Source organism: Petromyzon marinus, chromosome 6, assembly GCF_048934315.1.
Source record: "Petromyzon marinus isolate PM22_M1 ecotype Great Lakes invasive population chromosome 6, UKy_Petmar_22M1.pri1.0, whole genome shotgun sequence".
Taxonomy (NCBI): Eukaryota; Metazoa; Chordata; class Hyperoartia; order Petromyzontiformes; family Petromyzontidae; genus Petromyzon; species Petromyzon marinus.
Window position 1 is genome coordinate 17,867,691 of NC_133672.1, and position 19,036 is coordinate 17,886,726.

The following is a 19,036-nucleotide window of genomic DNA, read 5'->3' on the forward strand; positions in this document are numbered from 1 at the left end:
ACACATTAAACACCAAACAGCATTGGTAAGGCTGTGATTTGCTTTCATCTATCTTGCATTCTGCCCTCGCTCGCAAAGTTAGCCGTTGTTAAGGAGAACCTTGAGTTAAGGAGGGCTGAGTCCTTCCTCCGAGGCTACAGAGCTGGCCCATCCCTCATCCCCGAATTTAAATTTGAGAGCCATGGGAAGCCCTGAATCCTGGATAGGTGGGCTAACATAATTTATCATGCATGCTTGTGATTATTATTATCCCTCTTCAAACAGGTCGAGTCCTGGGTTGTGGCGCTTTTGGTAAAGTGGTTGAAGCAAGCATACAGGGCACGGAAACTCCGTGCGTCGCTGTCAAAATGCTTAAAGGTAACATTTCCGCGCGTGCACGTGCATACATACACAATAAGAAACACGTTTACCAAATACACATATAATTGTGAAAACATTGTAAAAGTACATTAATATAAAGGTTAATTTCAATGAACTTAGAAAATACATTTTCAGCAATCCCTGTATGTAATATAATTTAACATGTACGCTTTTACAGCCAATATCAGTTCAGTTTCAGATGATTTTGAATTATCCTGTGAGCCAATAAACTCTTAAATCGGGTTTCATCAACAAAAAACAACACCGCCGCTTCTCCGACATACACAACAATATGACGATTCAAAAATTGATTTTTGGTTAAGGCCACATTCTGACTTCCTCGATTTTGCCCTGAAGATGCTTGGCACAGTTTTAAGCGACACGTCATGTCTAATTGCTAAATTTGGTAGTGATAATTATTCTAAACTTACTGGCGTGTGAAACGCTTGTACAGTACACGTGAAAATGTCATGTTTGGCTTTGTCGGGTGGTTGAGGAACTTATGCCACAAGTTTGGCCAGGTTATTATGTGGCCTAACGCAAAACATAAATTACTAATCATATTTGTTTATAGTAACTATCACAGTTACTATCGCAACAAGAGTGACAGTAACATAGGGGAGCGTCTGCAGTGGATCCACAATAGCAGCCCATTTGAACAAATGAGGCTGCATATTATTTTTCTAAATTATTTTCGTTTTGTATGATTATTTACCCAGGATAGCCTCGCTGAGTCTCAAGACTCCTTCGCGGGAGGGTCCTGCTGCGTTTTCAGCGGTAGGGGGCGGTGTTGCTACGTCTAATATAAATTGAGTCATTTGCCGGTGATATTTCAGCCTTGGGTTTTGTATGCCTGACAACAAATAAAGGGATCCTTTGACCGTACCTCACCACGCAGGTCAGTGTGGGTTACTGAAGGGGATGCGCTGAGGAATGGTTTAGGGGCGCCACAGTGGCGAAATGTTAACTACCTCGCCTGGTATACAAGAGGTTGTGGGTTCCATTTTCTGGGGGTCCTCCGGTTTTTCCCTCCACATTTAGAATTACCATGTGCTTAGAGTATTCGGCTGCTACAGTAGAAATTCCCACGTGACAAGCCACTTCGTTGAGCTATAACTTGTGGCCAGATCGCTTCTCAAAAAGAGCCGCCTATCTCAGTTGGGCATTACCCGGTAAAATAAAAAAAATGTTGATAGTTTAAATTGATAGATATCACTCACCAAATAATGTTTGCCATGCTTCGGGAATCAAGGAAGATGTCCTGATTTATAGTGCAGACCACTACGTCAACTCGCAAGTGTGTAAGGTTTTGCGCTTGTATGAATAATTGTGTCGCATCCAAAAGAGGGAACGCGCCCTTGAGGATGTCCGAGATGGAACGACGAAATCTGCCCATGCGCGGCGGCTTGGCGAGCCCTTCATCCTGCAACCAACAGATCACAGCTGCTGATGATGATAAAGTCTTTGTGTGCATGGGTCGTTGTGTCTCCCAGCCAACTCGTCCACGAGTGAAAGGAGAGCGATGATGTCTGAGCTGAAGATCATGAGCCACCTGGGCGCACATCTCAACATCGTCAACCTGTTGGGGGCCTGCACTGTGGGAGGCAAGACGATTTCACGTTTCTTTGTTGAAACACCAACGAGGTGCGGCGATGAAAGCAGTTCACGTGCAAGTGCTAGGTGGATTATTGCATCGCAGAGGTGGCAGCAGCAGCTTCGGGAGGCCTTCATCCTGCCTGCCTGTGCCACTGCGCCTCTACTTTCAGTCGTCCACCGTTATCTCTCTTCGCTCTCCTGTCGCCCCGCATTACACCTCACGGTAGAACTCTCCGTAGCAGTGCGACTCACAACCTCCTCTCCTCTACGCCAAGGCCCAGGACCATGTTCACTGCCGGGCGACGTTTCTCCGTGGCAGCCCCCGCCGTCTGGAACGCCATACCGCTGCTGCTGCTGCTGCACATTCGCAGCAGCGTTCAACCTACGGCGACTTTTAAGACACTTAAAGGCCCCCACCTCTTCACCTGAGCTTGGCTCCGCGCCTTAAGAGTCGCGGTCACTTATCTCCGTGAAATGTTGCGTGCTTTATAAATTGCATTATTATTATTTAGCCAGTGGATTGGCCAGGGCTGATGATAATGATGATGCAATCACCGTATGCAGCCACGGCAGAATGGATCGCAAATTATACTTGCGATGCAGAGTTTTGCTGGTTTGATTTCCCGGCCTGGCAGTTGAAACAATGGACAAGTTTCTGAAATTCCCGCCCCTCTCCACTGCCTCTGTCCACCCAGCAGCATAAATGGGTACACCGTAGTTGGTCGATTGGCTGGGGTAAAGTTGGGGACAGTGTGGTGGTGTAAAGTTTGAGTACTGTCACCTCTTCCAAGTCAGCGAGCCAGTGTGGAAGAGTGTTCACGTTACCCTCTAGAGCCCCCTGGAGTGGAGGCCCTGAGTAAGCAATAGGAAGCCTGCGCCTTTACCCAAATACATCACGAGCGATTAATTATGAATTGTTTGCTCATTCACATGCCTATTTATAGCCACCTACTTCAATTAAAAATGCATGACAATTTTTTGTGAGTACAGTAATTTACATATTTATGCCATTATCTTCAAACGTATCTGGGAATGCGAGTTCATTCACTGAAATCTTGAGGTGTCATAATGCACAAATGACGTGTTATGCTGTAACTTGCCAACGGAAGCAGCAGATGCTTGTTTTTAAAATGGACATTTTACAATAGCGAATTGTGCCATTCACATTTATAGAAGACAGCAAATAACGACTAAAAACAATGACCCCGCAGGTCCTGTCTACATCATTACCGAGTTCTGTTGCCACGGTGATCTGGTGAACTTCCTGCACAGAAACAAGTATGCGTACCTTCACTGGTTAAAGGATGCTCAGCAGTCGCTCAAGAGGCCTGCAGCAAGGTGGGCTGCCCACAGAGATGTCCGTTGTCACCACACTTCACGTCGTGAGTAGTGTGGCTGGTTAGGCCGATGGGGCTGTTTATCTCACGGTGCTATGAACCCAGCGACCTAAGTACGATTCACAGCCACGAGCTGACATCAGTGAAATCAAAAACGGTCTCAGCTTACAACCTTCACTAACCTGCACCGAACAAGCGTGCTGAAGTAAGGTAAAGTAAACCCATGACTGATATGAAATGGGGAGGGCCCTTCATTCAATAGTGGATTTACAAAGAGCTGTACATTTGCAGTATTACATTTCATTGTGATTACAAAACATGAAATAATGCGATTCTGTATATAAGTACAGATGTTCTGGTTGTGCTCACGTGTACGCACGCGCGCGTGTGTGTGTAGCTCTACATGTGCTGAGAGCATGTATATGGATATGAGGCCCGGAGATGATGACAATTACGTGCGTTCTGAAGCACGTGTGGACCGCGTTGTATACACAGTGGTGGATGGGGTCTATTATATGGATACCCAAAGAGATGGTAAGAATATGTACATTCACACAATGCATATTCATTGTGGATAGGCCGATAATAATGTGTGCTTAACTCATGGATGGGCCCGTGAACTGTAGCATTTATGACATTCTGGTCATAGCTTGTGTATTTTTACAGACGAACCATTCTATGCCAGCTGTGAACTTGGTGGGGCGTCGCCCCTCACATCTACAGACCTCCTCAGCTGTGCCTACCAGGTGGCACAGGGCATGGCGTTCCTTGCCTCTAAAAATGTACGTCTGATATTTAAAACAATCATCAGACCTGTACGTAACTGTGTATGAACTTCACACATTAACACCACACATGTACTGAATAAGTATTCACTCCACATGAACACTCTACGATTTGCTGATTTTCTATTTGTCATAGCACCAATTATTAACCGATCTAATGTGGGGCCTTATATGGTATATTTTGGCACTTATGTGCCATAATAAGAGATTGGGCTTTAGCCAAAACGAGAACCACGTGCACCCACTTATCATACCTGTTGCCCACTGATGCATTGAAATATCAGGACCAAATGATGCTTGGGTGGCATACCCAAGGCATACTGGGGTATGATCGAAGAACTGTGCTCTAACAAATTTGGCAGCTACCCAACTTGTTAGAAAAGCATCAAACTAATGTAATATCAGGAGCAGCGCTGTAGTCAATAACACAATGTATCACTATCCCAGATACTATGGATCGATCCTGTGCCTTGCATAGTACCAAGGATAATTGGTAGAACCAGCCTAAACTCAGTAATGTATCCTTTTGGCTGCGTAAGCTTCAGTATTGAAAGGATGAAGGCAGATGGATAAAGTGCTAGTTAAAATGCATCATGTGCTGTGCCAGCCTTAATAGGCTCTCAAAAATGCCACATCTCCATATATATATACAAGGCAAAGTTGTGAATATGTCTGTTCAAAATGTTTAGCGTACTTCCCGACATGCAACAAACTTGAAATTTGCCATGTGGGTGCTTTCCAGACTGTACACTATGCAAAAATTATACAAATACACTTTTTGGGGGGGGGAGGGGGAGCTCAATGCATTTATATTTTTTGCACGGCAAGTGAGCTGTGACGTAAAATCTGTCACGTGACTCGCGCACGTGGAAGCGTAACGCATTGTAGTGTAGTGGTTAGCGCGATGTGTTTGTGTGTGTGTAAGCGTAACGTATTGTAGTGTAGTGGTTAGTGCGCCGAACTACGAACCCGGCGACCCGAGTTCGATTCCCACTCACGGCCACCACCGGTGACGATTATTTTAACCGGTCCTGGGCCTGCCTTAGGTGGACTCAGCCTCAAACGAGTAACTGGTGTGGTGTGTGAACATCGCCACTGGGGAGACAAAGGCGGCCGGGCGTGGTGGATCCAAGTCCCGGGCGAAGCCGGGTAGTGCAGCTAGTTGAACCATATAGGGTATAACACGTGTGTTGTTATTGTGTTTGCATGCGGCAGTGCGTACACAGAGACCTGGCTGCCCGTAACGTGCTGCTCGCAAACCACCGAGTGGTCAAAATTTGTGACTTTGGACTGGCGAGAGATCTGGAGAAAGACACCAACTACATATCCAGGGGCAATGTATGTACAAAACATGACTTTCATTGCACGTGTGTGTGTGTGTGTGGGGGGAGGGGGGGCAGAAGTGTAGTGGTTTGCGCACTGTGGTATGAACCCGGTGAGTGGAGTTCAATTCCTGCTCACGACTAACAAATGTGGTGAGTATTTTAACTGGTTCAGGGCCTCCCCAAGGTCGACTCTGACTTAAATAAGTACCTCGTGCGAATGTGTAAACATGAGCACTGGGGGACAAAGGCGATCAGGGTGTGGATCTAGTCACCTACCCCCTTGTGTGCCGTGCCGGCCTTAATAGGTGCTCGCTAAAACAGGGGTGTCTTTGTTTGTACATATGCATGCACATGTAATCAAATATTTGGACATTTACACAAATTGCACAAGACTTAATTTCACGTTGAAGGGAAACAATAAAATAATAAAATATATAAAACAATAAAAATTCTCACGACGTTTCGACCATAACACAAACGGTCGTCATCGTGAGAATTTTTATTGTTTTATATATTTTTTTATTATTTTATTGTTTCCCTTCAACGTGACTTTACCGAAAGAACTAAGAATATGAATTACTGCAGTTACGAAAGCTTTAAATCAAAATTTAAGACGTAATTTTTTGACATTTTATGAAATCATGTTATTGCCATGACACATAGGCATACAAGAGTCCATAGATGAATCGATTCAAATGCATTATTACGTTCATGATGCAAGCATCCATTCATACGTGTAAGAATCGATTCATTTTAACCAGTATGCTGTATGTCCTAGGCAATTTGTTCACAATACCTCGACAGTCACTGAAGTCACGCTTGGAATTAGACCGACACTGAGTGAGGAGGAACGGATGGATCAAGGATGTAACTTTTAACGAGTGAAAGTCGTAATGTATCTGTGTGTATAGACGTTCCTGCCGGTGAAATGGATGGCCCCCGAGAGCATCTTTGACAATGTGTACACAACACTCAGCGATGTGTGGTCATACGGTGTGCTGCTGTGGGAAATATTCTCGCTCGGTATGTGAACACGCACTTCTATCCGAATACCGCACTCACAAATGTAATTTCGTGTAATGCTATCACATGCAAAATGCTATTTCAGGGCTGGTCAACTATGATAGGTGAAAGTAAACGCAAATTCACAAATCCACGATCAATTATGAACTAAATGGGCCCAGGGTAGTTTGGGCTAGAGCAGGGGTCAGCAACCTGCGGTTACAGAGCAACATGCGACTCTTGAAGGATTGCTTCTTGACGATATTCATTAAAGACCACTGCTCTTGTATACACATGCCTTGCAGCTCTTGAAATATTGAGGGGTTCTTTTTTTACCGTCCCCTGGGCTATATGAGCAGGTGAGATGCACGAGTGATATCGTGCCCTCAAATTGCCAATCTTGGATTATCGCGTCCCTGGCTGGCCAGTCCGTGAGAGGCACTTGTGGCGCAAATTTCCGATGCTTCTATTTTTATATTCCTGGTTCTTTCGGTAAAGTCACGTAGAAGGGAAACAATAAAATAATACAAATATATTTTTTTATTTTTTGCTTATTTTTTTGTTTCCCTTCTACGTGACTTTACCGAAAGAACCAAGAATATGAATCCCTGCAGTCACGAAAGCTTTAAATCAAAGCTTCTATTTTTGGCGCGTGAATGTAAAAGCGCTCCTACAGTTGCAATCGTGAAATCGCGAGTAAAACCTGCCATCAACTCCGAGCTCCAATCCCTACACTAGAAAATACTGTTTTTGTTACAGAATACTGTATTGTTGGTGCTATGGAGTGTAGTTTTCATATAACTGTAAAGGTTCCTGTGTTAAATATGCCTTATGACATTGGAAACGTGAGTATTGCATACACCCCTTGACGTGCATTTACTTAGAATTAGCAATGCACATGCGATGACGATGTATGTTGAACTGCTGTCGCACCGTACGTAGCCAACCGTGCTAATCAGAGGTGCGGGAGAAGGACAACAAACTAAACACAAAAAGCAGTTCTTTAGAAATCAGTTTTTAATCTAGATAATTAAAAAATGTATAGCTCCAATAGCTCAATGTCTGAAGAGTGTTCTAGAAGGCCGCAGAAGCGCATCTGAAAGTGCGCGATGCGGTGACCGTCTGTATTCGATGGTCAGCCAGAAGCCGCTGGGACGATGATGATGACGATGATGATGGTGATGATGATGACGGTGATGATGAATTATCTCTAGGAGGCAGTCCTTACCCTGGAATGGCGATTGATGCACACTTTTATGGGCAGCTGAAAGCTGGACTTCATATGGACAAGCCAGAACATGCGACAGAAGACATGTGAGTACTCGTTAGTGCGACGCATTGTGGTAACTATGTAGGTAGCGAATTAGGATGAGAGTACAGAAAAAATATATCATGGTAACATACGTGTGGGGACCCTGGATTCTCCTACTTTATAATTAATATAGTTCATATTAAATTAATAGACGACAAAAATGATTACGGAAAACGTTACATGTTACCCCTCGCAGTGGAAGTCATCTGTTTTAAACGTCCCTTCTCGACCGACTACAGAAATCGTTAATTTCTGTTTGCCTTCGCTTGATGAATTCTACTCTGAGAAATAAAATTGGTCTACAGAGCCATGCATGCTGGCATGGTTGACAGTTTTAAACGAGATGTCCATGTGACGGTAACATGCAAACACTGCTGCTAATAATAACACAAGTAATCTAGCATATATTCTCAAAAGCTCTCCCGCGATATTTCTCACCTGATGACGATTGCTTGTGTTGCGATCGAAACGTCGTGATATTGTTATTCTTTTTATTATTTATATTCAAATTATTTTTATTATTATATTTATCTATGTGGCTTTACCGAAAGACCCAAAGAATATAATCTTGCTTTATGAAATGTGTAAATCTCAATACTGATCATGATGCATTGCGTGAGGTTATTGCAGCCATCTGAATGTGACGTGGATTATATCACAACAATGATGACAAAGAACCAACGTAAATCTGAATAAAGTGCGATTTTACATCTTCTTTCGGTTCTTTCGGAAAAGTCACGTAGAATGAGAATAAAATAATAAATTGATAAAATAAAATAACACAATAATATTCTCACGACGTTTTATTCTCATTCTACGTGGTGACTTTACCGAAAGAACCAAAGAAGATGAATCCTTGCAGTCACGAAAGCTTTAAATCGAAATTGCGATTTTACACTCCATGCATGTCCACACAATGTAAGTAATATTTTCCCACAGAACATCAAGTAAAGGGTGAATTAGACGTGGGCTTTTTATTCATTCAGGGTCAGTACCAAGGAAGTTCGTGCCGCCTTCCCCATTTCGACATTGTGGCTACCACAAAGCATTCCAACATGAGCACTCCACTCAAACCCTCGCCTGGCCTAGAGCATTCCCTTTTCACGCCAACGGCTCTCCACTCAGCACTTCAAGAACCATCTCCGATATATCGTGCGAATTTCAAATAGCATGGCAGTGTGCTAGTGGAAACATGATTTGACAATGGTGGAATAGGGTCACAATAAAAACTCAACACTTTCGCCAACACTACCCTACACGGTTAATACACGTAGATAATGTGCAACGTTTTCGGCACTGACCATTATTTTCCTCTTTAGGGCGGTTCTAAAGACACTTGAGTTTGTGTTACTTGTGCCTGTGGACCATTGCTGAAGTTCCCTAATCCTGGCTGTGACTGTGCATGTGATTGAGTCAGGTTTGAGATAATGAAGGCTTGCTGGGCACTCAGAGCATCCCAAAGACCCACATTCTCCCAGCTCGTGAAAACAGTGGGAAAGCTTCTACCACCGGCATACTTACAGGTACCACATGTTTATATTGTTTGTACAAACGCATGACCGCGATAGTGCTGTTTCTACAATTTAGAAACACCAAACCCAAGGCTAAATTAAATTCACGTAATAAGTGAACTGTGAAAACAAGGCTGAAAAGTTGGATTCGTAAACATGAGCAAATTTTCAGAAAAATTGGAACATTTGAAGGGGTATAACTTGAAAACACAGCAGTATGTGTATAATAGGGGCAGCCGTGTAAAGTGGCCTTTGATCAACATGATTTTTAAAAATGATGAACAGCTGGATGAAGCGTTTAATAAAAAAGCTGATCTCGATCATGAAAAATAAGTATACTGATGTGCCTATAAACGTTTTCAGTGTCTTCTGCTAACTGTAACATGAATCAAAAACATCAAAACTGCCAAAGCAAATGGAAAAAATGCTTGAAAGTCCATTGTCCTGGACTAATGCATGCTGTTAATTATACCAAGATATAGAAAGGGGAAACATGGAGCTGAGAAAAAAGTAAGAGAAATCATGTTAACTGTTAAAATGGTTGCTGGCCGATGGATGAGACCGGTGATGGAATGGCAGGCAAAGGAGGAAATAGGTCGAGAAAATAATCTCTGTGGAGATGGAGCCATGATATTAGTTCATGTGCAGGATGGATGGTGACACTGAAAGATGGCGATGTGGGGAGGCCTTCATCTAACAGTGGGCAGAATACAGATGATATTTTACAATGAAGGAGTAGCTCTGGAATCTGTTTCTATCTGTTATTTCCTGTCTGCTGTCCCTCTGTCCTTCACCACTTTTCTGGTTCCTTGCCCTGTCGCTTGTTGTCCGAATAGGCATATGATAAAACGAGCGAGCAGTTTTGTGACAGACGCAACAAGATACACAACAGTGTGCACACAAATGTGCGCGTGGATGTGAGCAGCACGGCAGATCCAGAGGACAAAACTGAGTCGGACAGGTATGTGAGACCGCACCTCATACACTTGAATTTGAAATGCAGACATATATGTTATGATAAATTAACGTGGGGGGAGTGATGGCACTGGTTAACACACTAAGCGATTAACCCGGCGACTATAATTTCCGGGTCATGGCTAATATTTGGGGCAAATGATATCTGAACTGGTCTGAACCCACCCTCCTCACCCCTTTATTAACCTGCATTGACCAACGTGGTCAAGAATGGTCATTCAACCCCAAAAACTGACAGTGTGCATAGGCTTTAAATCCAGCAGAAATGGAAGGGTTGTCAATTATGATGATTACAGTACTGTCTTAAATAAACTAAATCTTTACCCATTGGTTCTTTCGGTAAAGTCACGTAGGTGGAAAAAATAATAGATCACAACATTTCGATCGCAACACAAGCAATCGTCATCAGGTGTGACAACCACGGCAAGAACAAACTGCTGAAGTAGGCGAGAGATCTGCCGTGGCACGAGGTTATATAGTAGGCCTCGGCAGTAGGGGGGAGAGAGAAGGGGGGGGAGGAGGCGGGGCAGAAAGTGGACCCCGCAGCAGCACCCAGGTCACTGGAGTAGAGATCGGAGAGAGATGCACAGAGAGAGGGAGAAAGACACACAGAGTCGAAAATAAAATCTGACATAGGCAGGTAGGATGGAAACATCACAGTCAGTTAAGACTTTAACGGGTTATGCAAGCACTGACGGTGAAGCAAAGCTGCAGTGAAGGTCTGTCAAATGTAGCCATCAAAATGCTTTGACTCGCTACAGAAGTGGGTCAGGCTGCATATGTAAGCAAGTACAGTCACAATCTATTTATCTACGACACGATTATCCATTAATTTGTTCATCTCGGGTTGTCTAAACCCGATCATCCGAATATCCGGGGTCGGGACCACGAATAAACAGAATTATTCGGCAAATTCTTCCCATTATCCGGGATTATCCGTAGTCATGCCCCACGGATAAACGAGTGAATCTGCAGTTGGGACCCAGAATATTTGGAACCAGGGTACCCGATTCCCCGTTTACCCTGGATAAATGGAGTTTGACTACTTTAAAAAAAAGTTTCATATTATTTTAGTAGACTCGTGGTTATTAAATGTATTGGCATTTGTATTACCCGTGGAATATAGCATTTTAAGTTATGGTAAACTCTTATTTAACCATGATGGTGAATAAACGATGCACGCTGCCTGTGATATGACGATTTGTTATGAAAGCCAGCTACATTTACTAAAACTAATTATTTGGTGACACTGCTGCTGCATTGGCAGTGATGTACAAGCACAATCAACAGCACGTAAGAAGGGCATTGCCTGAAACGCTGCTGATTTAGTACATTTACCAGTTTTTCCTACAACGGAAATTCCCACAACATACTGTATATTACACATCATCTATATTTTTGCATTTCAGTGAAGATTTTTGGTTGGCCCTGGTGAAATAGCACCTATTAGCCATCATATAAACATCAAACAAGTTCAGCGGCAATACTTTGTAACATTTCTCCATGAGCGTCAGTGAAATGTGACTAAACAATATTATTTAATTTCATTGAGTGTATATAAGTGTAGTGACATCGGGGATGTCACTGTACGGTGCCGGCCTGAGAGGGCCATGGCACGCGATGAACCGTCATCGCATAAACCCTGTGGGCAGGTGTAGTACCAAGCCCTAGCGGGGCTTGGTGAGCACTGGGATAGCGTGGGCAGCACGCACAGCGTGTGGTGGGGGCTCCCAGGAGGGGGAGCGGGAGAGTGTCAGCCCAAGGGCAGGGTTGCCCCGGGCCATGGCACTCTGGTCGACCCTGCAGACACGTGATCTAGAGTGTCCATAGAGAGGCCCCCAGGTGGGGGGACTAGGGGGTGATCACGTGTCCAGGGAGAGCTCTCGAGAGGGAGCTGGAAGGCTCCAGAAGGCGGGCGGGGCCAAGGGCGGAGCAGCCCCGACCGTAGGGGGATAAGGCGGGTCCCTGAGAGGGACCGGGATCGCTGCAATCTACAAGCTGGAAGCTCTACGTCTCACGCTGGAAGCTCTACAAGGCAGCCACGTCGCTGGGGACCCGAGTGAGGGCCCGACCCTTCGTAGCAGTAACTCCTATGTATAGAGTAGTTAGCTGGGTGGTCACCACCCTAGGCTGTATCTGGTGAAGGGGCAGTTACCCCTTTGTGTTACGTGTGTTGTGTAGAGAATATGCACGTGAAGACAGAACTTCAAATAAATGTGTTGCCTTTAAAAGGAACAACGTCTGCGACTCAGTTGGACTCGCTACATAAGCATTATTGTGCACATAAGGGGGGATGTACATCGACACTGTTGTTTGCTTCATGATTCCCGTGTGTATGATGCCCGTGTGTTTGTGGTACACATGGTGATCATGGTGTATGCTTGAACATATTTAATCGTCTGAATTTTTCTTGCAGGCTCAGGGATGTCAGGAAATTTGAACGATGTTACTTGTGTTTGTGTCACTCCAGAGGATTACATATTTCCAAGATGTAAACATTATTACATTCATTCTGAGACGTGGATATTATAATCGTGATATAGTTGGTTTAAATAAACACAAAATAAATCTTGACTTAAAGCTTTCGTGACTGCAGGAATTCATATTCTTTGGTTCTTTCGGTAAAGTCACGTAGATAGAACAATAAAATAATAAAAATGAAATAAAGTGAATAAAAAATAATAAAAATATTACGATGTTTTGATCGCAACACATGCAATCATCAGGAGAAAAAAGGGGGTAAAGCTGCTGAGGCAGGCTGCTTTAAAGGTTTGAAATGGGTGTAGCCCAAGGGTCATAAACGAAGTGGGCGGGGCTAGTGATGTTAAGGTGAGAGAGATTAGCATGTCAATGTAAGAGATTAGCATGTCAATGTAAACGGCGGCTGTGTTCATGTGAACCTGTTAATGTAAAATCAGAGAGTTGAAAATAACTGCTAACATCGGAAGGTAGGATGGAAACATCACAGCCAGTTATGACTTAAACTGGTTAATAACGTCCTTCAAATGATTGTTCAGTTTGTACCCATCTTCTCGGTTGAAATTGTCTGTGTCTATATGTCTGGATGGCTTCATAAATGAATATTTGTTGATAGCCACTGAGTTTGCAGAGTATCTTCATCTTGGAGAAATCAATTTCGTGTGAGCCCACCGCATTAAAACACGGTCCGAGACATGTCGCTTAGTTTCCCTAAGCAACATGTCTCAGACTGTGTTCGTGAACATAAGGCAGATCTGAAACACGGTAGGACCAATACCTCAGCCGTGGCTGATCATTGTTTTAATGCAGTGGGCTCACACGAAATTGATTTTTCCAAGATGAAGATACTTTGCAAACCCACTGGCTATCAACAAAGATTCGTTCATGAAGCCATCCAGATATATAGACACAGACACAATGTCAACCGAGAAGATGGGTACAAACTGTGCAATCATTGGAAGGGCGTTATTAACCAGTTAAAGTCATAACTGGCTGTGATGTTTCCATCCTACCGTTTGATTAGTTACTTTCGACTCTCTGATTTTACATTAACAGGTTCACACTAACACAGCCGCTGTTTACATTGACCTGGTAATATCTTACATTGACATGCTAATCTCTCTCACTTTACATCACTGGCCCCGCCCACTTCGTTTATAACCCTTGGGCTACACCCATTTCAAACCTTTAAAAACAGCCTGCCTCAGCAGCTTTACCCCCTTTTTTCCCCTGATGACGATTGCTTGTGTTGCGATCGAAACGTCGTGATATTTTTTATTATTTTTTATTCACTTTATTTTCATTTTTATTCTATCTACGTGACTTTACCGAAAGACCCAAAGAATACGCACAAAATAGACATCGTAATGAGCAAAGTGATACGTGTGTGGTGTGTTCTGTGCGTTGGTGTGGATGGCACATGCAGGGAAGGTGGCTTGTTCTACCTTCAGCTCAAAACGGAAGATGCACAGCCCGAGTGGGAGACCAGTTTCCTGTGATCGACTCAGCTGAGGTTGGCATCCATTACAGGGGCACAGCACCCGGCAGTGCACCGTGTTCGCTGCTGCTGCTGCTCGAGAGCACAGCATTTCTCTACATGTGTTCACACATTCGTCCCCATGTGCAGCTGAAGATGCAGTACCCGGGTGTTGCTGGCTGGCCCCTCTTCGAACACAAGTCGAGCACAGTACTCTTGCTACCCCCATTCCTTGATTATATTTAATTCGCTTCACGGTATTTTGCCCGTGTTATGACCTTTTTATGGAATATTTTCAATACTTATGTTATTGCATGTCCCACTTTATATTTTGTATCCTCAAGATTAAAAGATGCACTCCCCCCCCCCCCCCCCCGTATTTTAAAGCAGAGTATATTTCCAGTGTCTTAAAATCTGGAGATTGCAGTAGTATTGCAATGAAGACTACGTATTAAGCGCCTCATATCAAACATAGTCGTTATAACTTGATATTTAGAACCTGTTAAACTTGCAATAGTGGAACGACGTGTACTAATTAGTGAAGATTCCACTTATTACTCAAGGTTTACACATTTTCTCACGTGTTTTATACTCGGATGAGAAAATATGGATACGTTACTGAACATTCCAATTTCAGTCACTACAAAGACGTTTTTAATGGTTTTCCTTGCGTCGTCCAAGTTATGAACACTTTTACAATTTCAGTATTACTGTGCTGTATAGTACTTTATATTAATACGAAACAATATACACATTACAATAATTACATTACGAATAAACTTTAAATATTTCATTATATACTGCAATAGACCACTCTTTGCAATGGTACATTGTAGAATTTTCCAATTTAAATATTCAAGTTAATGTTGCACAACAGGTCCATTTTCTTGAATTGTGTCTCATGCTGTTTTGTAGGTACAGAATAAAAAGTAACCCGAGGCACTTGACACCCTAAATTGAAAATAGGTTGTCCTACTCATGCAGTCTGTAAGGAATTGCGATGTAACCCCGAGGGACATGACCGAGCACCGCACTTAGTTGAAGTTTAGCGAGCGCTATGACTGTCAAATATTGCACCGTCATCATTTCTTGTGCGCTCTGGAATACCACAATCACACAGGTAAAAGCACCTCGAATACATTACTGTATTAAGATGACAACAGTGCTCGAAGCAATACCTGTAACAATATATCCCCCACAGAAATTAGGTTGTCACGATCCGAGACCATGATTCAAATTAAGAACATTTGATGTTTGCATCCTTTGTACCATCTCGTTTGCACTATTTCTTGCTCTGCACAAACCATTTGCATATGAATTTTGATTTAAAGCTTTCGTGACACTACACTCCATAGCACCAACAATACAGTATTCTGTAACAAAAACAGTATTTTCTAGTGTAGGGATTGGAGCTCGGAGTTGATGGCAGGTTTTACTCGCGATTTCACGATTGCAACTGTAGGAGCGCTTTTACATTCATCCGCCAAAAATAGAAGCTTTGATTTAAAGCTTTCGTGAATGCAGTGATTCATATTCTTGGTTCTTTCGGTAAAGTCACGTTGAAGGGAAACAATTTTATTGTTTTATATATATTTTATTATTTTATTGTTTCCCTTCAACGTGACTTTACCGAAAGAACCAAGAATACATTTGCATATGGTTTGTGCATTTTATAAATGATCGACTCTTAAATGCACGCTTTAATGAATCCACCATGAACGCAAGGATGGCCTTTAATCAGTGACTGCATCATGAACAAGTCTCCCCTGTGTGCGGAAACTATCGTGTCCCCATGCCTTGAACGCTCGCTCGGCTAAACCGTGCCTCTGCTGAACTGCAATGGCCTAACCCAATATACCCGCAGGCATATATAGTTGACGTACATTTGGAATTTAGTGTGGATTAGACAACAGTATTGGTCTGTGTACATCAACCTAAAAGCGCCATGAAATGGTGAGATGAAAACTACAGTATTATAAGTGTTGTATTATTATGCAATTGGACGGTGTATTGTGTGGTTTTGTGATCATAGCGTACGTGTTAAACATAGCGCGCAACATTACATTCTATTAGACCTGAACTTTTGATAATTGAATCATGCTACAAGTGTTCAACGGTTTTGGGTTTTCAAGGCTTCGAAATGAAATACACGTCTGGAAAACAGTGCACAGCACATTGTTAAACAGGTAATGTAACAAAACGAGTCACGCGTTATTAAGAGTAATTATCACCTAATTAGTGTGCCGGCCTCATGGTTCAAATTAGCCAAGTGTAAAACATTAAGTGGAAGAAACATTGCAATCATTGTCCCTTGTTGCGAAAACTTGGCAGACTCGGTGAGGCGTCCCTGGATAAACAAGAACAACAATAATACAACTAAAACATTTTTTAAATTGAAGATCACGTGAACATATTTTTGATCAAGGTAAAAACAAACTACCTAAAAGTGGAATTGGTATGGGAAAGCGAATATGAAATTTCGAAACCAAAACTGCAAAAAAATGCAACCTAATGCTTAAATAACACTTCTATAGGGGATATCATTTGCTTATATATGACATAATTCACTCTAGTAACATGCTCTCCACGTCAGTTGAAATCCTATATTGCTGCTCGAAGAGGGCTCTCGGTAAGCTGTGAAGCTGCCCTCCCCTACTGCCACGACCCGCCACGAATACCGCAACCCACGTTTACTGGGGCCCCCTTTCACAACCCTGCCACGACCCTCGGCGTCAACTCCACCGTGTCAACGTAGGAAGGTGCGGGGCCTAAAGAGGAAACGGTGGGGCCTACGGAGCGAGCAAGGGTGTCGCTCAAAAACGAGGCGTGAAACTGCCGACTGGCTTAATGCTGGGTGCTTCAAAAAAAGATGTTAACACTTATTATGGGACTATCGTTTTTAATGGAAAGACAATGGATAATACACTGTAACATAATAAATGTATGTTAATAACTTCAAAGAGTCTCCATTTGTTCGCCATCATTGTCAACACAATCTTCTCCAGGTTATCTCCAGTGCGCGGAGGCACATTTCTTGCGGTATTGTTTGTAAATTCTCCAAAGTGTTAACATTTTATTGAAGCACGCTGTATATGGCGCTGTGTATCCCCGCGGGTTGTTCGACACCAGTTGAACGTTGATTCCACTAAAAACGAATGTACTCTTTGGTTCTTTCGGTAAAGTCACGTAGGTATAAAATAAATAAAATCACGGCGTTTCTGGCACAACACAAGCGTCCGTCATCAGGTGGGACAACCACGGCAAGAAACAATTGCTGAAGTGGGCTAAAGGGCTGCTGTGACAAGAGGCTATATAGGTAAGAGAGGGGGGAGGAGCCAGGGAGGAGAGATAGAGAGGGGGGGAGGAGCCAGGGAGGAGAGATATAAAGGGGGGGGAGGAGCCAGGGAGGAGAGATATAAAGGGGGGGGGAGGAGCCAGGGAGGAGAGATATAAAGGGGGGGGGAGGAGCCAGGGAGGAGAGATATAAAGGGGGGGGAGGAGCCAGGGAGGAGAGATATAAAGGGGGGGGAGGAGAGATATAAAGGGGGGGAGGAGCCAGGGAGGAGAGATATAAAGGGGGGGGAGGAGAGATATAAAGGGGGGGAGGAGCCAGGGAGGAGAGATATAAAGGGGGGGGAGGAGAGATATAAAGGGGGGGAGGAGCCAGGGAGGAGAGATATAAAGGGGGGGGAGGAGCCATGGAGGAGAGATATAAAGGGGGGGGGGAGGAGCCAGGGAGGAGAGATATAAAGGGGGGGGGAGGAGCCAGGGAGGAGAGATATAAAGGGGGGGGGGGAGCCAGGGAGGAAAGATATAAAGGGGGGGGGGAGGAGCCAGGGAGGAGAGATATAAAGGGGGGGGGGGGAGGAGCCAGGGAGGAGAGATATAAAGGGGGGGGGAGGAGCCAGGGAGGAGAGATATAAAGGGGGGGGGAGGAGCCAGGGAGGAGAGATATAAAGGGGGGGGGGAGCCAGGGAGGAAAGATATAAAGGGGGGGGGGGAGGAGCCAGGGAGGAGAGATATAAAGGGGGGGGGGGAGGAGCCAGGGAGGAGAGATATAAAGGGGGGGGGAGGAGCCAGGGAGGAGAGATATAAAGGGGGGGGGAGGAGCCAGGGAGGAAAGATATAAAGGGGGGGGGAGGAGCCAGGGAGGAGAGATATAAAGGGGGGGGAGGAGCCAGGGAGGAGAGATATAAAGGGGGGGGAGGAGCCAGGGAGGAGAGATATAAAGGGGGGGGGAGGAGCCAGGGAGGAGAGATATAAAGGGGGGGGAGGAGCCAGGGAGGAGAGATATAAAGGGGGGGGGGAGGAGCCAGGGAGGAGAGATATAAAGGGGGGGGGGAGGAGCCAGGGAGGAGAGATATAAAGGGGGGGGAGGAGCCAGGGAGGAGAGATATAAAGGGGGGGAGGAGCCAGGGAGGAGAGATATAAGGGGGGGGGGAGGAGCCAGGGAGGAGAGATATAAAGGGGGGGGAGGAGCCAGGGAGGAGAGATATAAAGGGGGGGGAGGAGCCAGGGAGGAGAGATATAAAGGGGGGGAGGAGCCAGGGAGGAGAGATATAAAGGGGGGGGGAGGAGCCAGGGAGGAGAGATATAAAGGGGGGGAGGAGCCAGGGAGGAGAGATATAAAGGGGGGGGAGGAGCCAGGGAGGAGAGATATAAAGGGGGGGGAGGAGCCAGAGAGATAGAGGGATTAGGAGCAAGGCAAAATGCCGGGGAGGGGGGGGGGAAAGTGAGCGGGGCTGGGGGTTGGAGTCTGATGAAACTGGAGATGCGGATATGAAGGCAACTCCATAAAGCAGTGAAGGTTTTACCTGGTTCATAACGTCCTTACAATGATTGCTCAATCTTCTCGATTGAAGTTATGTCTATGTTTAT

General features: G+C 44.4%; 1 protein-coding gene across 5 annotated transcripts in view; it reads left to right on the forward strand.

Moving 5' to 3' along the window:
- LOC116939357 (platelet-derived growth factor receptor alpha-like) overlaps window positions 1-17,118 on the forward strand; it is a 60,804-nt gene extending 43,686 nt beyond the window's left edge. For 3 of the 5 annotated variants that reach the window (XM_032947599.2, XM_032947600.2, XM_032947597.2), the window contains exons 15-25: window positions 265-357; window positions 1,854-1,964; window positions 3,168-3,294; window positions 3,691-3,827; window positions 3,960-4,075; window positions 5,294-5,416; window positions 6,315-6,426; window positions 7,620-7,719; window positions 9,135-9,240; window positions 10,065-10,189; window positions 14,108-17,118. In XM_032947599.2, coding sequence (XP_032803490.2) covers window positions 265-357; window positions 1,854-1,964; window positions 3,168-3,294; window positions 3,691-3,827; window positions 3,960-4,075; window positions 5,294-5,416; window positions 6,315-6,426; window positions 7,620-7,719; window positions 9,135-9,240; window positions 10,065-10,189; window positions 14,108-14,180 — 1,223 coding nt within the window. In that variant the 3' untranslated portion in view covers window positions 14,181-17,118. The other 2 variants (XM_032947598.2, XM_076065151.1) reach the window with 2 other exon arrangements.
- Window positions 17,119-19,036: the final 1,918 nt, after the last annotated feature.